Source organism: Capsicum annuum, chromosome 1, assembly GCF_002878395.1.
Source record: "Capsicum annuum cultivar UCD-10X-F1 chromosome 1, UCD10Xv1.1, whole genome shotgun sequence".
Lineage (NCBI taxonomy): Eukaryota > Viridiplantae > Streptophyta > Magnoliopsida > Solanales > Solanaceae > Capsicum > Capsicum annuum.
This window is the reverse complement of record NC_061111.1, coordinates 1,822,491-1,847,559: the sequence shown is the minus strand read 5'-3', so window position 1 is coordinate 1,847,559 and position 25,069 is coordinate 1,822,491. Positions and strand designations below refer to the sequence as shown.

At 35.3% G+C, this 25,069-nt stretch overlaps 3 protein-coding genes across 9 annotated transcripts; 2 read left to right on the top strand and 1 right to left on the bottom strand.

Annotated features, from left to right (window-relative positions):
* Positions 1-1,195: 1,195 nt before the first annotated feature.
* LOC107855298 (protein SPA1-RELATED 2) lies at positions 1,196-14,255 on the top strand. 6 transcript variants are annotated; one of them, XR_007056822.1, is made up of 9 exons: positions 1,198-1,379; positions 4,785-6,274; positions 7,047-7,204; positions 9,028-9,856; positions 10,619-10,765; positions 11,727-12,044; positions 12,186-12,245; positions 13,332-13,619; positions 13,724-14,255. XR_007056822.1 is itself a non-coding variant. In XM_016700292.2 (8 exons), exons 2-8 carry the CDS (start codon positions 4,826-4,828, stop codon positions 13,521-13,523), a joined length of 3,153 nt encoding a protein of 1,050 aa, XP_016555778.1. In that variant the 5' UTR covers positions 1,198-1,379; positions 4,772-4,825; the 3' UTR covers positions 13,524-14,255. The 6 variants fall into 6 exon arrangements, 4 of the variants coding, with proteins under 4 accessions (XP_047270035.1, XP_016555778.1, XP_047270026.1 ...); XR_007056819.1 differs by lacking the exon at positions 1,198-1,379 and adding an exon at positions 4,263-4,498; XM_016700292.2 differs by having other exon boundaries at positions 4,772-6,274; positions 13,332-14,255.
* On the bottom strand, positions 14,117-19,098 carry LOC107855299 (receptor-like kinase LIP1). 2 transcript variants are annotated; one of them, XM_047414093.1, is made up of 3 exons: positions 18,679-19,098; positions 14,999-17,642; positions 14,117-14,903 (listed from the first exon to the last, which is right to left on the bottom strand). In XM_047414093.1, the coding sequence occupies exons 2-3, from the start codon at positions 17,628-17,630 to the stop codon at positions 14,638-14,640; spliced, it is 2,898 nt and encodes a 965-aa protein (XP_047270049.1). In that variant the 5' UTR covers positions 17,631-17,642; positions 18,679-19,098; the 3' UTR covers positions 14,117-14,637. The 2 variants fall into 2 exon arrangements, with proteins under 2 accessions (XP_047270049.1, XP_016555780.2); XM_016700294.2 differs by having other exon boundaries at positions 14,999-17,251; positions 18,679-19,096.
* Positions 19,099-20,137: 1,039 nt separating this feature from the next.
* On the top strand, positions 20,138-20,752 carry LOC107855290. The gene has a single exon (XM_016700278.2). It carries the CDS (start codon positions 20,202-20,204, stop codon positions 20,553-20,555), a length of 354 nt encoding a protein of 117 aa, XP_016555764.1. The 5' UTR covers positions 20,138-20,201; the 3' UTR covers positions 20,556-20,752.
* The last annotated feature ends 4,317 nt before the right edge of the window (positions 20,753-25,069 follow it).

The following is a 25,069-nucleotide window of genomic DNA, read 5'->3' as shown; positions in this document are numbered from 1 at the left end:
AGCATTTTCATAATCAACTTTAGATAAATTATTTTGAACTGCGTATATCTTACCCTTCTCAGACCCCACTATGTAGGAATACACTGTATTTGTTGTTGTTGTAACTTTGGATAAATTATTTATAAAAAGAGAAATGATATGCCTTACATGTTTAAACAATATTTAATACTCCTATAATTTTTTTTTTTGTAGTGTTGGCGTATATAATTTAGTTTTACTGAGCATACATTAAGATCTCATCAAAGATTTTCTTTTTCTCTTCTGCTTTCATTTTATTATTCACAGACTTATCTTTGGGAAAAGATAAAGCACAAGTGGGTAGGCACAACAAAACAATAAAATAAATAGAAAGAGTTGAATCAGTAAAGTATTGTGTGTCTTCTGAAAATTTAATGACCACTACTTTGTGTTTAAAAAGTATTACTCTATTCGTGATTTGTTTCTTTGATTATTTAGTAAAGTATTATTTTTTTTGACTATTTATTTTTAAGTTTTATATGATTATGTTGTCTATTCGAAACAATCTTTATTTCATTTGAGATAGTGACATAAATTACATATAATTTATTTTTTTTAGATGCACTTTACAGTAAAACACTAATATGTTATTATCTGAATATGAAACAATTAAATCTTAGAAACTCTATAATTTTTCACAAATAAAAATTAAAATTAAATATATGTAGTTAAATATCACACTTCACAAGGACTGATATTAAAAATTTATCAATAATTGAAGGACTAGGAATGCTACTTATTAACTCTTACAAAAATATTTAAATATATAATTAGTGGTTAGTAATTAATGAGCAGTAAAATATTCAAAGAACCAATTGAGATATTTTTTTTTCCATTCCATTTTAGGTAAGTCCGATAAGTCTCCCTTCTTTCCCCTCTTTTTCTTTCACACAAAAAAACCTACTATATCTCTCTCTTTTTTTTTTTTTTTTTTTTTTTTTTAAAACCAATAAATTCTTTTAATCCCTTTTTCCATGGCTTACAAAACTATACAAAAATAATATAAATTATACTCCATTCGTTATTATATTTATATAATAATATAATGAAATAATACATCTTTAAAAAGTTCTGGATTAAACTTATAATTCCTTCGTCTCATAATCATTGACGCATTAATTTTTAATAATTAAATTTATTTAATATCTTAAAAATTGACAGAACGAAACTTTACTTTCCATTTGAGGCAAGTTTGATAAGTCTCCCCTCTCTTTTTCTTTCACACACACAAAAAAACCCATATCTTAAGAAACAAAAACACTTTTAATCCTTTTTTATTTTTCCATGGCTCACAAAATTCACCATTTATTATCACCTTTTCCCTCTATTTGCTCACTACTCTTTCCGTCGATTCTCCGCTTGTAAGTTCTTCTTAGTTAAAATTGTTTCATTTGATTTAATTTTCGCTTTATCGCTTCAATTATTTTTGTTCATTGTTTTTTGGAAGTGAAAATGCATGTGTTGTGAATTGAACTGTTTGTAGTTTATTGTTTTTTGTGATGGTGAAAGAGGTGAATTAGAGAAGAAATTATGTATGTTTTGGTTCTAACCTAATTTGCTTAAAAAGGAAAGGCTTTTTTTTTTTTTTAATAGCCGTGGTGTCCGGGCTAGCTTCCGCGCACCTTGACTAAATCCATGGGGTACGTGTTACCTCGCACTAGAAATTGATATCAGTTAACTCTTTTGGACAGAGTTAGCTGATATTTGTTGATGGTGGGAGGTGGTAGGTATCTCGTGGATTTAGTGGAGGTGTGCGAAAGCTGACCTGGACACCACGGTTATTAAAAAAAGAAAAAAAGTTCTTTTTAAAGTTAATGAGGTATTGGATAAGCTTGCTAATATGAAAATAATTATGATGCTTTAAAATGTGTGTTCCCCATTTTTGTTGTTTATTTTTATGTTTTTGGTTTGTTATACTGGTATCTGTCTTGAGCCGGGGGTCTATCGGAAGCAGCCTCTCTACTTCGTCTGAGGTAGTGGTATGTACTGCGTACAATTCACCCTCCCCAGACCCTACTTTGTGGGAGTAACTGTGTATGTTGTTGTTGTTGCTTTAAAATGTGTGTTCAATTTTTTGGCAATAACTGTGAAATATTACCATTACTAACACAGTGCATACAAAAAAAGAGCATCCAGTGGTTTCCTACTGGCTACAAAAGGAGGCATGAGTTAACCGACTAGACCTCAACTAACAACACTTACAAACCAATAAACCAAACAACTATGTACACAATCTATCACACCAATTTTGACACTTCTGGGCCCTTTTTGACCCCCTAAGTATATTCATTCTCTCCCTTAATTCATGTTGTATCTGTGAGATAACTATACTAGTAGGAGTAGTTATATGTTGAAAAATCTTCTTTGTTCCTAACTTGCCAAGTGTGGTATATCAATGCTCTCCACATTCCTGCAACTATATGCTTCTTAAACCACTGCCAATTCCTTCTATTTATCCATTGTACAGTGGTCTTTGCATCCCTCTTCCTTACGTGTATACCAAGCCAATTGAGAAGAGTTTTTATCCGATGTTTATCTAGAGTGTATGCTTAATAATGGAAGAGAAGAATTAGAGAAGAAAATAAGTGAATTTTGCTCTGTGTTGTAGCTAGGTAACCTAATTTGCCTTAAAAGGGGTTCCTTTTAGAGTATTGGAATGAATGAAATGTTTGTGTATAGTGGAATGGATATAGAGGTTTATGTTATTGACTCCTGCTGATTTTTGATATGGCTTTAGTTGATTGATTGAAATACTGTTACTATGCTACTCCTAATATTTTGGGTGTTGAGTTATTGGATGACTTTCTGCTAACAAGCAAACAACAATGTACCCCGTGTAATCCCACTTGTGGGGTCTAGGAAGGGTAGAGTGTGTGCAAATCTTACTCCTACCTCATAGAGGTAGAGAGACTGTTTCCAATAGACCGTCAACGTAAATAAAGCCTGCCAAACAGTTTGAGAAGGAGATATAGATATGAAAGCAATAACGAGAATAAAATAAAGCGAAATGGACAATAATACACAACAAAGAGGAGAAAAAATGTAATGACCATAAAATAATGCAATAATCGGAGCACAAAAAACACCAGTGATTGGCGAAATTGAAGATCAAGAAATTATGAGAAAAGTGCTGATAGTGTTGGTTAGAAGCCAGTTCCCAAGTATGACCACCAAGCCTATCCCTTAGGGAGGCAAGAGAATGCTCAACCGCCAAATAATCTTCTACCCTATGTGCAACCTCCAAACTCTCCTATCTAAGGTCATGTCCTCAGTAAGATCAAGATGTGCCATCTCCTGGCTAATGCCATAAGCTTGCTAATAATATGAAATAGTTTTGCTGCTTTAAATTGTGTTTTTGATTTTCTCTTATATCGATGCAGAGTACATGCTTCGAAACTAGGAATTAGAATGTTCAGGGTATTATCCCTGCATAATGGAGAAGATCTAGAGAAGATAATAACTGAATTTTGCTCTTTATTTATTTATTCTTTTTTGATAATGACTCTTTATTGGTTATTAGCTAACTTAATTTGCCTTAAAGGGGGAATCTTTTTTTAGTAGCGGAAAGAATTAAGTTTTGGGTATATGGAACACATATAGAGGGTTTATACTGTCTACTCCAACAATAAGCTACTCCAGTAGGCTTGCTGATTTGAAAATAATTTTGGTGCTTTAAAATGTGTGTTCAAGTTTTGTGGACCTTGATGTCGAGTACATGATTAATAAGGAAACTGAAAATTAGGATGTTCAGGGCAGTATCACTGCTTAAATCTGCTTACTCTTTTGGAAATTTAACTAATTTTAGGAAATTCTGGACTAGTTTTTAGAAATATTGGAAAGAAAACAAAAGTTGATATAAGTAGTGGGTCTGCATAGTCAACCTGGGAAAAAATTTCCTATCAGAAACTAAGGAAGCCTAATTAAGCAAATAATACTGAAGCAGATACCCTGATTTAACAATGCCTTCCAATTTCATTCCAGTTCCACTAGCAACACCTTACAACATACTGCTGCTCTTTTTTTATCTTTTTTTTTTCCTTCCTTTTGGTTCTCATTGGTAGTTCTATTTGCCTCAGCTATGCTATGAGATCTTTTTGTGTATGGCTAACAATCTTACCCAGCACTAAGATTTGTTTCAGATTCTTGAAGAAATATGCCAAGAGGAGGATTTTCTTTGGTTTCCCTCTTTGAAAGTCACCCCTCGAATATCCTTGTTTCAATTTTTGATAAAATGGTAATTATTCATCATTTCAAGGTGGTCTATTTGGTGGATTAGATGATGTTTCTTGGTGGAAGTAATCTGGTGATGCACAGATAATCTCATGATCAATAATTTGACCAAAAAATTGATCTGGTGTAGTGCCACTGATCAGGCGATTGTTTTAATGCGCTACAATTTAGTGGGGAAGCCAGGGGATGGGTTCTGCCAGGGTTGTACGTTTTCTGCTGGAGGTTTCCTCCTATCTTTTCCCTTTAATAGGTGCGGTTCTGCCAGGGGTGTACGTTTTCTGCTAGTGGTTTCCTCCTATCTTTTCCCTTTAATAGGTGCTTTTCTGAAAGATCCGTGCCATTTTGAACTAACTATAAGTTTATAACAGCATACATTTAATCACCTTTTGACAAACTTAAGAAAAAGGAAAATATTGTTGCACAGTCTTATTCTATCACAATTCATTAGTTTTGCCTTTTGGCGTAGTTATCTATAATTCACTCGTTTAATATATGATCTAAGTTTGCTCCGTTCCTTGACAAGGTTTGATTTGCAGTGTTATTAAAACATTTGATTAAACTAGAACACGTTGACATTATGGACGAAGCTGTTGACGAAGCTATTGGCGATGAGGTGAATGGACTGGACGCCATTGATGGTAGACAACTTCGAAGTAAGGAGATTGACTATACTTTGAGATCTGGGAACTCCATTATGCTGCAATCACATGAAGTAGTCACACTCGGTGAGGGTGATCACTACCAAAGTACTCCCAATTTGTTTACAGATATTCTCGACAGAAAGAATCTGGACAGGATAGGATCTTCAGAACATGCAAGTGCTAGTCCCCGTTGTATGAATGATGCTGGGGTCATGGTTGAAGAATTGACACTGAGAAACTACAATGGGAAAAACATGGCTGTAGTTGGTGCCTTGGGCAATAAAGAAACAATGCATATTAGACCAAACCAGTGGTTTTATCAGCTAGCAGGTGGATCTGCATGCGCAAGCTCACATGGGGAAGCTGCCTATAGAAACAGGTGTAGGACATCATCGGGTCTCTGGGAGGAAGAAGAGGGAGACGCATTATTTTCTGGACTTCTTAATCAGAAAACGTCAGATGAAAACTATAATCTAGATGTAGAAAATTTGCAAAATAATGGTGATAAAGCTGTTCTGAACAATGTATTACCGTCTTCTGAGGGTATCCGTACTAAGATTATCTCCAAGTCAGGGTTTTCTGAGTATATTGTGAAAAGCACGTTGAAGGGCAAAGGAGTCATATGCAAAACACAGTTACCCCGAGTATCTGCTAGTGAATTTCAAGGCCAGATTCATCCGCAGTGGCCTAATGCTTCTTCCACAATTGCAAGCATGAATGCATTTTCTAATCCTAATGTCTATCAAGATGGGATCAGTTTAAGAGAACGGCTGAAAGCTGGGGGTAATAAGTTGAATAAAGATGAAGGCTTGTATATCTTCAAACAAGTTCTGGATTTGGTGGATCTTGCTCACTCTCAAGGAATTAGCGTTCAACACTTGCGTCCGTCTTGCTTTAAATTATTGCTCTCAAACCAAGTTGTATATATTGGAGCGTCTGCACGCACTCAGGTGACTAAATGTGTGGTTGATCGAGGTGTTACCCAGTCAGATAATAATCAGAAAGAGAGAAGTTCAGCTGGGAAACACTTTTCTTCCTTGATTGATCCTTGTGTAAAGAAGCAAAAAATTAGTGAAGACACGCACCTGAAGAGGAAGTGGCCCCATAACCCCTTCAAGTCAGATCATAACTCTGCTTGCAGAAACACTAAATTAAATGCTTCACACGGCTATGGGGATGAGTCAAATGAAGAGGATTTCCTCAAGACAGAACCTAACAGCCCGAGCAAATTTAGATTGCCTCAACTGTCTAATATGTCAAAACCATTGCTGACTTCCATGAGCTTTAAGTTGGAGGAGAAGTGGTACACCAGTCCTGAGCAGTTTAGTGAGGGTGGCTGCACATTTTCATCAAACATCTACTGCCTGGGTGTTCTTCTTTTTGAGGTTTGAAAATAAACTTCTAGTCAAAATTTATTCTTTTTCTTGTTTCATTTCTGCAGGAGTTTCAATCACCTTGGCACGAGTCTTATCTTTCTAATCACAATGAAATTTATTCTTGATCTTATCACCTCTTCTAGAGTCTGTGCATTTCGCTATTTTGTTGTCATTTGTTAGAGGTCCCAACTAGTGCGGTGAATGCTTGGAATATCAGACAGGAATATGATGGGGTTCATGAGATGTTAAGTCTTGATTGGGGTAGATAGTTTATTTCTAGCTTAATTATAAGTTTCATCAGCTAGGATGTAAGAACCTGATATTAGTCTTATAATTTCTCTAATAAGGTCTAGGGTTTATCTTACTTCCTCTAAGATAAGTTTACAATCATCCTTAAGTCTTTTTATATATAGCAGAATACGTATCTACAATACAGATATGCCTCTAGTTTTGTGTGGGCTCTCTACTTTTTATAGCGATTGTATCCTTAAGTAGTCTCACATTAACATCATCCTTAGTCTTTGAATACGTAGCGGAATATGGATCTACAATACATATAGCCCCTAGTTTTGTGTAGGCTCTCTACTTTTTGGTATAGCGCTTGCATCCTTGAGTTGTCCCACATTAACAAAATTACTTACCTTATTAGAAAAACATATGTGCCCTTAATTTTTGTTCTGGAAGCAAACAAATTACTTTTTTCCACCTTTTAAGTGGCCGTTTTAGAGCATTCGGTTGATACTGTATTTTCAAGACTAATATAGGTTTTCTGTTCTTTCAGCTGCTTAGTTCATTTAACTGTGAAAGGTCTCATGCTGCTGCAATGCTGGATCTTCGCCATAGGATTCTTCCCTCTTGTTTCCTATCAGAGCATCCCAAAGAAGCTGGATTTTGTCTTTGGCTGCTTCATCCAGAACCGTCAGCACGTCCAACAACAAGGTGGTCAAAATATCTAGTTGTCTGTTATCTCTTGGCTCCATGACTGAAAATACTGTGTGATGAATGCCTATGTAAAGAGCTTGGCCTAAAAACTTTTCACTTTCCTGTTATTGAACTCGTTTAATGCTTGAGATACCATTGCTGATAACAGAGCTTTCAGATAGTTGATACCTCTAAGGTTATCAATTGTGATGCCATTAATGACCTAGGAAAAGGACAAAAAAATTTAGATTATGATTGAGCTAGGGCTTCCGAAGTATGATATTGTTCCTATTTTAAATTCTAAACATTCGTGCTAATTGGCATGTTGGCTTCCTTTTTTTCCTCTGAATATAAATGTACTTCTATTAAAAATGACACTCAAGGGAAGTGCAGCCATTTACAAGAGCTACAAGTTGCTTTTGGCTTTTGTAAGGTGTTGAATCTTTTACTTCCGGAGGTACTGAAGCTAGCAAGACATGACTACGGTGGCGTTTGACCATGCTCATTGTGAAAATTGAAAAGAGTAGTTTTTGTTTTCTAAGCGAAAAATATTATTTGGAAATTGGAGCTGTGTGGCCGTGAAACAAATTAGATATGTTTCTGAATTTTTATGAGTTATTTGGAGTGAAAAAAGTAAACACAGTTTTTTGTTGTTTTCGGAATTTCTGATTAATTATGGCCAAATGGAAAAAAGTACAAAAAAAAATTCATGGCCAAACGCCATCTGCAGATCTGCCTTGTTTGTACAGAGATTGCTCTGGTTGAGTTTAACCGCTAGAGTATAGCTTGTCCAGCATCTCTAAACTTAGTTCTGAGAACAATACTCTCGTTAGCAGATTATTCCTTATGTTTCATTCAATGTTCTTTTCTTTCCCTAGAGTGTTGGTTATACACATTCTTCATAAACAGAACAGATGAGGCTAGAATATCTTTTCTTTTCAGAAAATCATTTTCTAGTTGACTGCTAGACCTTGGAATAAGTGATATCTTTCTGTCTTTTGATTTTAAAGTTATTCGTCAGGAGATAAATATGAAATGAAAAAAAAAAAAAGAAAGAAGAGAGAAGGTTATCAAAAATAAGAAAGAAGAAAGAACTATTCTATGAAGAGATTAGTATTGGAACTTTAGGTCTGATCTTTGCAATACAGAGCTACAACGGTAATGTTTAATATGATGAATTTACAAGTTGCAGGGAGGAAGTATTGACTTTAGGTATTGCACTAAAAATGTTGGGGCCAATCCCCCTCCCCTTTTTAGTTTCCAAACCAATGTTTATGAAGGGTTCTATGCGAGGACAAAGTATCCTTACTGAAGTAAAACTGAATAGATACTGAATTTGAATTACTGAATCATGAGCGTATGTACTAAAAGATTAAATGGTAGCTGTGACATCCTTCCAGTCAGTTCATTATACTGCATGTATTATTCGTTGCATCAGACTTCATAAACGCGGAGGATGTTAATATACGGATGGTCCTTTTTTACTCTGATAATTATATAAGCACCAGGATTAAGAATATGTTGTCATGTTTCTTTCTTTCCCTGGACATGCTGGAAGACTGTCAAATGAAACACACTAAAAAGAGGAGAATGAACTGCAATCTTATTACTGGCTTCTCTTGACCTCTGTTCGTATACACTTTCTTGACCCTACCTTTTAGGAGCTTTATTGAAGTGCTTCTATGTATGAAAACTTCCCTGTTCATAATAAGATTGTGGTTTTCTAAATGTGACTTGTTAATGTATAGTTTTGAGTGTATTGAAACCTCCAAGTTTCTTTTTCAGTTCCCTTTCACTAGTATTTTTGCAGTATCAGTTATCTTGTTACTGGTGTGGAACAGGGAAATCTTACAGTCTGGAATTATTGCTGAGATTAAAGAATTACCTGGAGATGTATCACTGTCATCTATTCACGAAAAGGAATCAGAGTCAGAGTTATTATTATACTTCCTCATGTCACTGAAAGATCAAAAGCAGAAAGATGCCACAACGTTAGTGGAAGAACTCAAATGTATAGAAGCAGATGTCCAAGAGGTTCAGAGGCGTCAAAGCAGCAAAACCTCTTTTCCGTCTTCACACCAGGAATCTGTTGTTCTGCGAGAGAACAGGTTCATTCAGAAAGGAGCATCAAGTTCAGATGTGTATCCGAAGCTTCCACCTGTATGTGAGAAAGAAACTAGATTGGTCAAGAATATCAGGCAGCTTGAGAGTGCTTACTTCTCCATGAGGTCCAATATTCAGCCTACTGATGATGTTGCCATGGTCCGCAGAACTGAAGAAGTTCTTAACAATCAGGAGAACTTTGTCTTGACAGGAAATGATAAACAGAAGTATAGCCCCACAGATCGGCTTGGAGGTTTCTTTGAGGGCTTATGCAAGTATGGTCGGTATAGCAAGTTTAGAGCAAGGGGAATATTAAGAAATGCCGATCTGAATAATTTTGCAAATGTCATTTGTTCTCTAAGCTTTGACAGGGATGAAGAATATTTAGCCGCTGGTGGGGTGTCGAAGAAAATTAAAGTATTTGAGTATCAAGCCCTTTTTAATGATTCTGTTGACATTCATTACCCAATTATCGAGATGTCGAATAGATCTAAGCTCAGCTGCATTTGCTGGAATAGCTATATCAGGAACTATCTGGCTAGCACTGACTATGATGGTGCAGTTAAGGTGTGTATTGTTTGTAGTTTTCTGCCAGTGGCTTTGGTAGAATATTGCCTTGTCTGTATGTTGAACCTGTCCCATGCTCATAGTTATTGCTTATGACTACTAATGTGATTTATAGTCAGAAGAGAATTTTCTTCAAAACGTGGCTCTTGATGCTCAGTTAACATTGACTCAGTATATGGAGTCATATTCTCATCACAATCTTTCACTTAAGGAGTGAGTTCACTGTAGCATGAGAGAGCTTGGGTTTGTCTGTTACACTCCATGAAGGCAACTTACGTATTTCTTTTTTCTAGCAATACAGAAGCATGTAAACATGTTGTGGTGATACTTTTGACTCTGTGAATGTTGTACCCTTGTTCCAGAGGATACATTGGTCCATCCAATAGAAATAATTTTGGGTTTGGAGCATTTTCTACTGAGAAAGGGTTGGCTGTAATCCTTGTAGGACATGTCTTCCTCATCTTCTTTTTGCATCTCCTAATTTGCCTTTCGATATAGTTATCTAAACAACTTAAATAAAAGGTGAACTTCTAGCTCCGTGTCTCGTTGAGTCTGTTCTCTTTTTCACCCAATTTGATTGTGCTGGTCTTTGTTTAGTTTTAACAACCGTACTGTTTATTCACTCTTGTGTGGCTCATTTGTTTTAGACATAGTGCTTAATTTTTGAGTCATGTTTTGCTGCTCATATCTCTGACCTGTAAATGCCGGTGTTAAGTTCACTAATTTTATCTGAATATCTCGTGACATTGTCAATGGTTTCAGTTATGGGATGCATCTACTGGTCAAGATTTTTCGCATCTGACTGAGCATAATGAAAGGGCGTGGTCTGTAGATTTTTCTCGTGTGGATCCCACAAAGTTAGCCAGTGGAAGTGATGATCATTTGGTGAAACTTTGGAGCATCAACGAGGCATGCTTCCCTCTTTCATACTGTTAAACATTGTAACTCCATGTTGTGATTTAGAAGTTCCCTCGCCCCTGCCCTCCCTCCAACACAAATCTCCTAGTGGGAGACAAAAGGGAAAAGGTCGTAGGTTGAAGTTACGTACAGAGAAATGCAAGGAAATAGAGGTTTAAGAAAATCTTGGATTTATTTGATATGATGTTTATGAACTGTCAGACGTTAATTTTACCTCCATCTTATTGCTGGAAAGTTGAAAATTGTTTCTCTCATCCATGTACCCTTGACTCTGCAAAGAAACTTGCAAGAAATGTTTGGTCTGATTTAACTAAGCAAGCCACCTTTCTTTGACTTCACTACCTCTTCTCACTTCTACTGTTAAATTAGAAATGCTGAATTTGACAAGGAATGTGAATGTTCTACTTGTCCGTAAAATCAGAAATTAGACATGGCTTGCTTGTCCCTTTTGGGTGCAGTGGCTCTAAAGATAAGCAAATAGAGATATATTCCCTTCGAACCACTTTACTTGTCACATTATTGGCTTGCGCGCCCTTTAAGAAAAACATTGAGTAGAAGGTAATTTGACTAAATGTCCTTAATTATTACTCCTCTCTATTTAATATTTTTTTCTTCTGCATCATATTAATATCTCTCCTTATTTATGACTAAGGTATTTGTGGAAACAAACAACTAATTATGACTTGGAATTCTAAAATGACAAGTATTACGGACCATCTAATTTTAGAAGGATGTAAATTGGTCCTGAGGCAGTAAAAGTTATCTCTGTAAAACATGGCTAAAAGATAAGTCACCTGTACATAGTCCACTTAATCTAATTTAGTGAAACAGAATTCAACCCAATATCCATGTAGGTATAAAAAAAAGACATCCACTTTTTCTCATATTTGTGAGACTTTCTTATTTTCTTCTGTTTCATAGTGTTCATTGTATCAAATTTCCTTTTGTGCAGAAGAACAGTGTGTGCACGATCAGAAACAAAGCAAATGTTTGCTGTGTTCAGTTTTCACCCAACTCTAGTCATTTTCTGGCCTATAGCTCTGCTGATTACAAGACCTACTGCTATGATCTTCGTAATATCTCAGTTCCTTGGTGTATATTGGCTGGCCATGAGAAAGCCGCTAGTTATGCAAAATTTTTGGATGCTGAAACACTCATTTCTGCATCCACTGACAACAGTCTGAAGATATGGGATCTCAACAAAACCAATTCAAGTGGTTATTCAGTCGATGCTTGTGTCTTAACCCTTAAAGGGCACACCAATGAGAAGGTTGGCTGTTACTAGAATATCAGTCATTTTTGCTTGTATATCTGTGAGGTTCAAAATTTTGAATTGCCTAGTTAATCATACCATCTTCGGTATCAGTACTAATATTGCTGTATGAACTTATATCTTGTCTTTTTTTCTCAGAATTTTGTGGGATTATCTGTGAACAATGGATACATAACTTGCGGGTCAGAAACAAATGAGGTAGGTTCCTTGCTCCCCGTTTTAATGAAGAATACAACCATATGAATCTCTCTTTTGCTATGCCCGAAGATGGGAACTAGTAGGAAATGAGGGTTGAAGTGTTGAAGTTTGACTCTTACAAGGATATATCATATCATTGACGTTGATAGTGTTGATCTGTTTGATTAAGTTATTTGCTGCCCTACATTTTAGTTTCCTTGCAAAATTATAGTAAAAGAGGTCGTTGTCTTCTTCTGTGTCTTGCTGAAGAAACACATCCTGCTAGACATTTCTGACACCACCATTCCCCCAGAAATATGCACCAGTATTGCATTATTGCTGAGTTGAATTTCCTCATTTGCAACCAGTTTTTGCTTTAACGAAGAAAAGTTCTTTTTTAACTCACTTTCTGCATTGAGTTAAAGGAACCATATGTAAAAGAGAGTTCCTACATGTAGTTTTTAAGCAACGAGCCTTCAAGCTGAGAACACAAAATTTGCGTATAGTAGTAGTAGTACAGTGTGTGTATTTATTATATTGTGTTTGTATTTCACCAATTTGTCATATTATGACAGGTCGTCGTGGTAGACTAAATTTCCTCTACCGCTTTCTTTGACCCGAAGCCTTTGGTTTCTGAGAAACTTATGTTGCTCGGGCTCTTCAAAAAATGTCATTGTGTGCGTGTCGGATACTCCCAAAGTAGTGCATTTTGGAGAACCCGACACGGGTGCAGCAACAATTTTGGAGAGTCCGAGCAACATAGCTAAGAAAGGAAAATAAAAATGTTGGAAATTAACTTTCTTGCATTCTAGTCCATCTCTTCAAGAAAGTGCAGAAAAAACAGTTGAACAGTTAAAAAAAATTCCTCTAAATTATTGCAAAACGTGTACGGAACTTGAAAGGAAATGGTTTGTTCTTGTTTTACACTTTCCTCCTCTTGTCAAACATGCATGCAGAAACTTTTTTTTTTTCCAGTTACTTTTTCGTTGCTGTAATTCTCTCAAGAAATTAATTTTCCAACAACTTTTTTGACATCTAAACAAATTGAAATGGAAAAACATACCGAAAAGGAGAGTACTTATATATGGGTGTTTCTCTTCCCTGCAGGTTTTTGCTTATTACAAATCTCTGCCTATGCCTATTACTTCTCACAAGTTTGGCTCTATTGATCCAATCTCTGGTAAAGAGACTGATGACGACAATGGACAATTTGTTTCAAGCGTTTGCTGGAGACAAAAATCAAACACTGTTCTTGCTGCCAGTTCGAGTGGCTGCATAAAACTACTCGAGATGGTTTAGACATAGAACAGCTGAAGAATTGCAGTCTTTGTTTTCTCCTACAGTTCCCTGGGAATCTTTATGGTGTTGAAATGCATGCAGCTCTGTGATTCCTTGGTAATTTCTGGGATATCTTCTCTCAAAGTTTAAGGTTAAACTTTTTAGAAGGGACCCGAGTCTGCTACTTGACAATTGTGGATCGTTTGGTTCAAAAATCTTAGGAAGCTGAACAGAAACCAGCAGTATGGTGGAGGGATTCTTCTTTCTGAAACTTGCAAGGAAATGGCTGCTGAAATTACTCGCTCAAGGCCCGCATACGCAAATTTCCTGAAGATGCAATGCAATTACTACTGGACCTGATACGTGAAGAAGAGCCATTTCTGGGACCTCCAGAATCATATTTAAAAAGTAATTGCCTGAATCTTAAGATATCCCGTCAAAACAGATGCAAACACAAAAGTGATGTCGTCCATATTTAAGAAGACTCACGGTGTAGCTGAGTGAACTCCATCGTATGAAGTGGCAGTCGAGATAAATTTGTTGGCGTGTGTTGTTCATTTGTACATCTAGATAGATACGGGCATTGTAAAAACATGTCTTGGGAAGCTATATAGTTGATGATGAGTTGCTGTACATGTCATAATTCTCTAAACCTTACAGAGCAATATATAGAAAATTTGTACATTGAACTGTCAAATGAATTTTAGTGCTTTGCCATTTCTTTTGTGCCATTTAGGGGTACAGATGACAAAAGTTTGTTACTATGTTTTTTATGTTTTTTCTCCATTATCTAATAACACTAAATAACAAAATCCAAAGTGCCCTTTTCATTGAAATATGCAGAGGTTGAAACTGCTTCAAGTGAAACCAATTTCATCTGAATTTATGTCTGCAAAATATGATTCAGAGATGTGAATTGCAGATTTCTTCCTGACCTTTAGCAGTTGGGAATGGCTGAACAGCATTCAAAACCTGTGAAATCCAGAGACTACAAACCTCCGAAAAGTTATTTATCTCCAACGAGTAAATAAAAGCTTAGCTTATGAGCGTAATATACACATTTTATCCTTCCTTTGCTTCAGAATTTTTGAGTTGCAAAGTTGTGCTAGTCAAATTGTTATATGTTATGCACACATTAGCTATTGCTATTGCTATTAGGTTTCCATGGTCTATGTGGGCTCATAGCTGAGGACAAATGGAGTTCTCGGTTTGTTCTGGCATAGCGAGGGCACGGATTTAATGGTGATGCAGTTGGCGATAGATATCCATGTCGATATGTAGTGACTGCATGTGATCTTGGAGATGAAGCTTTTAGGCTTTGTGTTGGAGAAGACATAGTTGATGACTGTATTCTCTTAACTCTAGCTGGTGAAGATCTTGGCGACGAGTCTGTCAGTTTCTCTACAGAAAGCCATTCAGTGACTTTTATGTTAAGAGTCGAACAAAGTATTCCCACAACAAAAACTATGCAAGTTGACAAAGTTGGAAGAGCTAACCTGGTGTAGTGCTACTCTCTTTGTCCGGTATTTTTTTGCGAAATGGCGTTTTCTTTACTGATAACTTTGAACTGCTTGGTTTTGATGCTGTTATCTCAGATGACATTGAGTTTTGATTGGCTTCCGGACTTGATAGAACTTTCTTCTCTGGATTCTTGGATTGTGTTCTTCTTGACATAGCTTTCCTTTGCGTAGAATCACCACGAACGGACTTGACATTGGCAACTGTTGATGACTGCTTCTTTTCTGGACTTCCAGAATCTTTTTGTTTTTGGTTATCAGATGAGTTTTCCTCCTCTTGAGTCGCAGAACTTGATGGTTTCTGATCATCTGGTGCATGTTTCTTTTCTTGAATGTTGAAATACGTTGATATCTGATCGCCTGATGAATTTTTCTTCTCTGAAATCACAGGAGGCACCGATTTCTGCTCAGTCGATGAAGGTTTTCTGTCATCCGTTTTCTGAGACATTGCATTCTCTTGGGTTTCCGAAAGATTCAGCTTTTGATTCACTCTCTTTGATGAAATCGTCTTCCCTGGTGCATCAACACGCTGTGAGAACTGATCGCCTGATGCTGTTGGTATTGCTTTCCTTTCCGGAAAATCAGTATAAATTGTCTTTTCATTTGCTGATGCTGCTGGTGGAAATTTCTCTTTAGAACTCTCAGAACTAACTGACATTTGATCAAATGATGAAACTTTTCGAAGAGGTGTCTCGGAGATGACTGACCTCTGATCCCAGAATCTTGGTTCTTTACTCTCTATTATCTCTGAACAAACTGACCTTCGATCAGTTGGAGCGAAAAAGAGATCATCTATTGCAGCCATATGCTCATCATCGCTCCGCATTGATGCTGTCCTGTGGCTCGAAAAACCATAATGTGATGAATCCCAGCGCTCGTCTTTAGAGTTGCCCGAAATTCTCTCTTTCTCAACAAGTCTATAAGCAAACATCTGGAAAGGAATTTGTGATACCGGGGCCAAACCAGCGCTTTCCTCTCCCAGGAACTTCTTTGAGTAGCCAGCCTCGATTTCACAATAGTCGACGAGTGGAGGAGGACATTCCGGCTGGCCATGTCCTGGATTTATGACGAGTACTTTCTTGATATAATGCAGTATCCTACACAAAGAAGAGAAACTCGGGCGAAGTTCTGGATTCGTTTGCCAGCATTTTTTTGTCAAGTTTATGAGATATTTAGGTGAAGGATACGGGAAGAGCGGTCTCTCTCCTGTTCTAATATTCCGCGCCATTTTCTCCCCTTGAAGCTGTTCATCGAAAGGAGCTTTCCCCGTTAAAAGTTGAAAGCATATCATTCCGAAACTGTAAACATCAGCTTTCTCCGTATACTTGTGAGTGCATTTGCTTTCCTGTTTTTCCTTTTCAGTCAGTACTTCTGGTGCATACCATATGAATGATTCTGCAGCATTGTCATCATCAACCTTGCGATTACTCGTCATAGATGTTAAACCAAAGCCTCTTACTTTCGCATGAAAATAATTCTCCGCGGAGGAGTTTCTTGGTTTAAGGAGCACATTAGATGGATTCAACTCTCCGTGATAGATCTTTCTCGAGTGCAGGTACTCCATCCCTCGAGCAATCTGAAGCATTATATCGACAGCAACTTGGACTGTAAACGGCCCTTTCTTCCTCTGACCGGAATGCTCTTTTATGGAAGCCGACAAACTTTTGTTCATCAGCTCCATAACAAGGTACCCTTCTTTCTTTACTTCGTCGTAAAAACCACAATGATACTGCAGAATGTTGGGATGTGAAAGTGAAAACACTAGAGAAAGTTGAGCAACTACTGATTCATTCAGTTCACCAAAAAAGTTCTTCAGCGCGAACGTTTCTCCTAACCATTGAATCTCCTTAACATGTCCTCCTCGCGAGCTTAAACGCCGCTTCACATGATAATCACTTGCTCCAACCAAGATTGAACTAGGCAAGAGCATTATTTGTTTGAGTTTTTCTGATCCATCTAGTTTCTTGAGCAATATCTCAGCTATACCATGCTCGTTTATCGCCAAATTTTCTGCAGCATTCATCTTTTGCCTTATCATTTCAACAAGATACCATCTATCTTCTTTGCAACAACTCTCCAATTCACTACATATCTCTCTAGTTACTAAGTACTGTTTCCCAAACATCCACTGGAAGAATATTGGATCACACATTGACTCTCCCTCGTACTTTTTAGCGAGCGCAGTCCTCCTCTTCTGCATAAGTTCCTCGTCGAATCCTGAGATTTCTGCAGCTGTTTCAATAGCCTCAATCACAACAGGGAAGCAACAAAGCAAATTGTGAACATGAAACTCAACACAATCCTGGTTGAGATGTAAACTTATAGCTTTGCCCCACAAATCCTTCACATCCAAACAACTTTTTATGTACATTTCACCTTCTTTAAAGATCCTATGAAGCTCTTTCATTGGATGTTCAAGTGCTTTCCACTTTGAATACCTCTCATTTAACCTTAAATTATGCTTGATCCCCTCGGAAATCGTGTCGAAAGCTTGTACATACATGTCAAACAGAAGACAACATTGTTTCTGGTTTATTTGAATATCATGTTTCAGTATCATTAGAGCCTTTAAGCTCCCAACAACCTCACCAATCTGCCTGAATTGATCCATTCACCTTCGAGACTACAATTAATTTTTAAACAGTGTCACACGTCTCTATAACAATCATCCTCTATAATACTACTGTAACATTTTACTTAAAACATCCATGTTTTCTCTGTGGAACCAATCTTGCATGCTATGTTATATTATTATGTATAACAATTTGCTATTGCAGCAAAAATATTGGGATAAATAACGTTGTTATTGTAAAGCAATAAAACTTTATTGAATTTAAATCTACAAAATTCGAATAATATTAAATTCAAAATATATTAATCTCAAAAATAAATATTGCAGATTAATATAATTGAATTAATTAGTTAAGTCCAAAAATATATTGATTTAATTAAAGTCCAACCTCAATTGGGTTAGACCATTAATTTGGGCTACAAATGACGAAACCCACTTTATCAAGTCCAAGATGTCATCATGTTCTAGAGAGGCCCAATTTGGTGCCACATGTCAAATGACGTGGCATGCCAAGTCAAGTGAAGGAGCCAAATGAGATCATGCCACATGTCAAAATGATGCAGTAAATTAAAAGCCCATAAAAAAGATATCAGTAAATTCATAGTTATCATGACCATGCCACTTAAATCTGATTGGTCAAAGAAATTTCATATTTATCATGACTCTTTACCCCCTAAAATTATAAATAGGTGTTTCATAATTCAGAGAAGACACCAACAAGTAGAGAGCTCGTGTATCAAACACTACAGATTTTTCTCTACAATATTCAAGATCAAGACTACAATATTCAAGAACAAGCTCAAAGCCCTGCCTTATTTTTCTTGTCTCGATTATTATTTTCGGTCTAGAGAATTTTATTGTCCAACGAGGTTTTACGGTATACTTAAAATTGGCCAACCTTGGTAGAAATCTCATTGCATGAGAAAGAATATGAACATCCAAAAATAAGGCATGTTGAACCATTTATGGTATTAATCATGACATAAAAACTAATTTACCATTTATAAACAAGTAGAACAAGCAAGAAAATTGCATCATGTGAAGCTTCACACATAATCAAATAACTCAAACAATGAAAAACGCGTACCGAGCCCTTCAAAATAGGCAAAATTGAGTTGGATTTTGCAAATTGGACAAGGGAAAATGCTGAATTCTATTGGATTAATTCTATTAGATTGCAATAAATCCAATAGAATTTCAGCACCAACCCTTTTTTAATCTGATCAAGAAACCACCTTTCTTGTAATATAATCTTCAGAAAAATTTATCCAAATTTAATTTCTCCCAAAAGCTAACTATGGTAACATATAATTACCAAGGCTAAAAAATTACAGGTTGTTCTAAAAATGAAAAAAGAACAAATGTTTTTTAAGGTTTAATTTTTGGAAGATTTTTTTCATTTTTTGTGTCAACCTGATCAAGAAAATGGAAAGGTTGCTTCTTTTGGATTTCATAATTGAAAAATGGCCATTGAAGCAATTCCGTTTCTTTTGGGACTCATTTAAATATGTTCCCACAATTTTAGAGACGTCTAGATGCGTCAACGTTTTCTATTTAAAGCGATTTCATTATTATAGTTAAAACTGACTAAATTCTAGATATAGCATTTACTCACCTAAGTTATTGGTAGATTTTGATTTTAATCTTTACGATATCCGGTTAAGCATAGAATTGTGCATTTTTTTTTTCTTTTGCTAGTGAATATTCATAAATGTATCATAATTATTAACTATTTCACTACTTAACTACATAAAAAGAGATGAAAAACATACATTTTAATTAAGCGAAGTTTAACTATGCCAACTCATAGATTAAAGGATCAAAAGTCGAAATTGTTTAGGAGTATACACAAGAAATAAAAAGGTCCAAATATACTTCTAATCAATTTAAAAAGTCCAAAACATGCATGCCCTTACGTGGCTTCCACCATTAGCATGAGGAGCATATTTAATTTGACCTTTAAATTGTTTAATAGTGGTATGGACTGTGTATGAGTCGATAGCTTCTTTTTTTTTTTTGGTAGAATGGAGAATTTATTCATTACTAATATGCATCATACATAAGCTGCGTTAGAGTTGCTATCCGGAGATAATCTTGGCCTATTACTATTATTACATAAACTTGACACTACGGGCATATATATTGCCCTGTAAAAGAAGTTCCTTCCTTGTCCTTTTCAATCATTTTACGATTAAACAAAGCGGTAACTATCCATTCATCAAAAAGGTGGTTAGTTTTCTTCTTCCGGCCCTCCTTAGCTAGCAAGTCTGTAGCTCCATTAAGCTTCCGTGAGCCGATAGGTTGATGAAGGGCAAACAAAAAACAAATCACAAATGTATTAAGAGTATTCTAATCCTTTTTCGAAAAAAGAATAAAAAGTTCATACAACATTCATCCATTCATTTAATACTTCAAGGGCTTCCAATTGTATCAGTCATGAGTGAGAGTTATGAGACGTCTAGTAATCTCTGACTTGGTCTTCGAATCATAAATGAGTCTTAGCCCAAGATATATATATATATATATATATATCACTATAAAAGGACACATATATACACTATATGTGTTGAGAAGTACTAAGAAAAAACCCAAACCAACAAAGAACAAAGAATGAGTGGAAGTGGTTCTTGCCCATATAATAATCCCACATATACTACTACAACAACAATGTTTGCTTTAAACCAAAACAAAAATCTCAATCAACCTCAACTTCATCAAGCACTACAAAACACAACCAAAATCGAACATCCTAAATCATGTTACACTTCAACAACTTGTACTAGTAGTAGTAATTTTCAGATGCCATTGCACTATCCAAGGTACCAAAAACCCGATTACGAGACGATGCCGGAGTGGAAACTCGATTGCCTTCTCAGGCAATATGGACTACCGGTGATCGGAGATGTCAATCACAAGAGGAAGTTTGCTATGGGAGCTTTTCTTTGGCCTAGTCAAAACAAGTGAATGCATGATTCGGGATCGAGGACGAGTTCTGCAGGTTTAACTGAAGTTAAATCGTGAATTCGACTAGAAATTGTAATATCGAACTATGATAAATTATTTGATATGTCATGTATCGACTATCGTACAAGAACCTTAGTATGTAGTGGTTTCATTTTTATTTTCATCATCTTTTACTAAATTAAGGTTGCTTTAATTTACTAGCTAGCTAGTTATAAGTATGATAGTTTATGTATATATGTGTAGTGATCTTGTGAGCTATCAATCAGTTGTTTTAATTTGATTTGAATAAAATTTATAAGAATCTCAATGTAACTATCACTGCACTAAAAAAAATATTTAGCGGCAATTAGTTAAGTGCAAGATCACTTAGTTGCCGCTAAAGTATGTTTTAGGTGCAGTGACAATTACATTTTAATACTTTTTCTAAATGCCCCTAAAGTGCTATAGGGACAATATTGAATTCAATGACAATTAACTAATTGCCGCTAAAAGCATTTACTGCTGTAATGTGCACATTTGCAAGGGATTTAAATTTCTTATTTTAATTAATCTTGCATTGAATGTATATTATATGTCAAATTTTCACCTTTATTGCTGTCATGAACTTCATAACTATATACTAAATAAAATTATATATACTGTGTCAGCAAAATACACTTAATTCCAATTAGCCACAGATTAAAATTATTAAAATGTTGAGCCTTTCGGTAAAAAGAACAATTCTTTTTGCTCCAAATTAGCGTTGCTAAAGCAACTTCAACACTACAATTATAGTTAATAGTTATATATACACTACTAAAAAAGAGTTGGTCTAAAACTATGTTAACTACGAATTATTTTTTGTTGGGTACTATGTAGTTTTGATGATTGACAAACTGACACATGAATGAAACATGTTACTTGAGTTGGTTCACGCATAGGAAAGTAGATTTCTAGTTTCACTAATAGATGCAAACAAGATTGCTTAAAGACAAGAACGAATAAGCAAACCTAATTCTGATATACTCAAGCTACTGATTATGTTGGGAATATAACAAGTTGAATTTGATTCAAACACTTAATCATAAGGGAAAGTAATTTGAGTTGAAAAAGGAGTCTTACGTGAAGAAGGAGTTTCACTTTTGAATAAATTTTAAAGAGTCCTATGTGTGGGAGGAGAAAGATTCTGATAAATAAACATGTGTTGATTTAAAAGAGTTGGAGTTTTACTACAATACTAAGGAAACAAGAGTTGGAATTAAAGAAAGAGTCTCACTTGAAGTTGAAATGAGAGTTTTAATTAAAGGAGGAGTTTTAAATAAAGAATGACTCTTTGAAGAGTTGTGCTTAAATAGAAGATGCGTCAGTTAGAATAATTCACACACTTACAAAGCAGAAAAACACAATAGACAGATTGACTTCACAAAGTATTACTCAATCACGGAAGAAACAAGAACCTGGTCCTAAGTATAGAATCCAGCTAAGAGTTTTAGCTTTGATTTTTAGAGTTGTTCATTGTGTTTGAGCTATTGATGTAATATTAGTTTCAGTGTTTTATAAACAGAATTAGGAGATAGTCTTCGAGTCGGGGAAAACTCAGAGACTTTGGGAACGCATACCTTGGGAGGTGTGTGTAGTTAGGAATTAGAGTTTATAATTTCGAGTTGTTGAGTTATAGGGATTAGAGTTTATAATTCCTATTTTTCGGTTACAAGAGTTTTGTAATCAGTCGTTGTTGAGGCTCGGAGTTATTTAGTGAAGTTGGGTTAAATCCTGTAGAGGTGAAGGTCGTGGTTTTTTACACCTTTTGAGCCGGGTATTTTCCACGTAAAAATCATTGTGTTCTTTATTTTCTGTTTTACTGCTTCCTTGGAACACGTTAGTGAAACACGTCAGATAACCCGTTCCATCAATAAGCAATAATTAAGCTAAAATAAAATAATCAGTAGGAGACAAATTGTTAACAATTTTAATAATAAATTATCGTAACGAAATTTCCTTTTTTTTAATAAGTATAAAGTAATATTGCATGTAGTGGTGGTAAGGATTTGCAGCCACAATGTACAATATTGACTACTTCATCTTAATCAATGTAAGGTAGCTCGTTCATTTATTACAAATATATATTACATACAGTAGATAATATATATAGTACCTTTGTCGTGTCCACGAGGCAATATTGAGTGATCAAAATAATATATTAGCATTTGCAACATATTTGTGTGTGTATATATAGATTATGTCGTGCTAGGAAAGCAAGCCTTATAAAAATGAGTTCAAAATTAATTGTTGAATTCACTTTTGGGAGTAGCGTTTTGTTAGGGTTTTTGTCCTAATTTTCTAACTAAAATTAAGTTTTATTTTTTTTAGAAGGAACATAAAAATAATATCGTAATTACTTTGACTTTTCCTAAAAGGAAAATCTAAATTTTTTCTATATTTGGTTAACCTCCTTCTTGGAGGAAAGATTTTGAAACTCTATAAATAGAACAGATCTCTTCTCATACAGTAACACAATAGCATCCACAATGTAATCTTTAAAAGTCTTTGTTTTGGTGAAGATTTCTCTCAATTAGTTTTAAGTTTTTCAATTTTATTTTTAATATGTAATCCGTTTGACCAAAACATATATATCAATAATATTTTTTTTAGTATTATATTTTCTTTTGTCATCTGATTTATCATCTTTATGGTTTGTAAATTAATAGCTTCCGCATGACGCCCTCTCGATTTCAAACCCATAGTCATAGTCAGAGTAAGGTCTTCCTTCCCTGCTTACCTGAAAGCAATTATTGAAACTCTACTTCATTCCTGAAGAAAGCCGAGAATCTGCTCTTTGAAAAGCTTCCCCGGGAAAAGTCCCCGCCCAGTGGAGTCTTCCGTTGGAACTAGATTCCTGCTTCGCATAAGCGGCCTTATCTTTGACTTGGCAGTAGGAAGACGATGTGGGGTTTAGTCCTTTAGCCCAGGTGAAAGTTTAATTAGGCAAAGAACCAACACACGCCTATTCATTCGAAATAATGGTTGGAACTCCTTATCAATTATCTCTCCCACCGCAGTGCAAGGAAGAGTAAACGACGAATGACAAGTCAGAGTGAAAGGCAGAGACTAACACATTCCTCACAAAACTTTTTTCATTTTGAGGGGCTCAAACTTAAAACTTTTAATTGAGGGTGAAGAGATCCCAATAATCCCGACCAACACAACCCTTTGTGTGGTTCACGTAGGTTGAATGCGCATATGTTAAAATTTCTTCCCAGTTGTGTGCTTTTGTTGTTTTGTTTGCAGAGGCGGAGCCAGCCTAGTAATAGGAGTTTCATCCGAATTTTTTTCGACGGAAAATTATAATATTAATACATAATTAAAAGAATTTTTGTGTATATATTGTAGATGTTAAACCTTTCCGATGAATTTTTCTTTAGATTTTGAACTCGCTTAGCAGAAATCTTGACTTCGAAATTGTTTGTTTGTTTGATTCTATATAAACTGCAAAGTTGGTGGGCATCATACCAAAATTTATTGTACAAGCAAATTGCTTGACTTTTTTGGATATATGATCAGAGAGTGATCATGATTGATGAGTGGCTAGGTACTTCGAATATTAATTGCATTATTATATCCAGATGAGGGAATTCAACTTGATAGAGTTATTGCATGTTGGACTCCAAAACAATATGCTAAAAAAGCTAATATTCATTATGAAGCATAATTAATTAATTTGGGTTTATAACTAGAAAATTTCACTCGAAGTAAGACATAACTTATTTATTTATTTTTCATCCGGTGTTTGGTATCTGCATTGAAGCCCGACTAATCCAGATTCGCGTCGGATAGGGTCCCATTCGGGGGATAGTGCTACCAACAAAGTTTTTTCCATGCCCAGGATCGAATCCTCGATATCTGGTTAAGGGTGGCTGCACCACAACCTATATTGGTCATATCTTATGAAAGACTATTGAAAGGAAGGTTATATCACCTTACCATAATTTTTAAGTTTAAGAAATTAATATGGATTGATCTATTCTAAAACTATTCTTATGAATTTTTAAATAGAATTATACATATTTGTGGACATGTTTGATAATGTTACTAAATATTTTTCAAATAAGAAAGTGTGTCATTCTTTTTGAGATTGCTTAATAAAGAAAGTATGTCACATAAATTAAGATGCGGAGAGGCATTTAAGTGTTGTAGATAAAAGTTGAATATTCTTCCTACGTTTTTAAAATGGGTTCATGCATGCACCACGTACTAATTATATATGCGTAACTAGCACGGCATTTGCTAGTTGTTACTCCCGTTCGCTTTTATTTATCACTTATTTTTTAATTAGATTTTCTATTTTTATTTATTATTTTTGACATATTAAGAAAAGATAATTTTTTCTTTCTATTTTATCCTTAGCATTAATTATTTATTTTCTAAACTAATTTCAAGCTACACTACAATAAACATCTTAATAGGAATATTATGATAAAATAATCATGTTAATATTTTTTTCTTAATAAATATATCAAGTCAAAATATGACAAATA

What these genes read in the sequence shown, in the direction of transcription:
- LOC107855299 (XM_047414093.1), bottom strand. Translation starts at nt 17,630, where the DNA reads ATGGATCAATTCAGGCAGATTGGTGAGGTTGTTGGGAGCTTAAAGGCT. An exon ending in AGAGAGTAGCACTACACCAG is followed by an intron (nt 14,904 to 14,998) that starts GTTAGCTCTTCC and finishes GGCTTTCTGTAG; the next exon opens with AGAAACTGACAGACTCGTCG.
- LOC107855298 (XM_047414064.1), top strand. Translation starts at nt 4,435, where the DNA reads ATGGGTTCTGCCAGGGTTGTACGTTTTCTGCTGGAGGTTTCCTCCTAT. An exon ending in AACTTTGGAGCATCAACGAG is followed by an intron (nt 10,766 to 11,726) that starts GCATGCTTCCCT and finishes CCTTTTGTGCAG; the next exon opens with AAGAACAGTGTGTGCACGAT. An exon ending in AAGGGCACACCAATGAGAAG is followed by an intron (nt 12,045 to 12,185) that starts GTTGGCTGTTAC and finishes TTTTTTTCTCAG; the next exon opens with AATTTTGTGGGATTATCTGT.
- LOC107855290 (XM_016700278.2), top strand. Translation starts at nt 20,202, where the DNA reads ATGAGTGGAAGTGGTTCTTGCCCATATAATAATCCCACATATACTACT.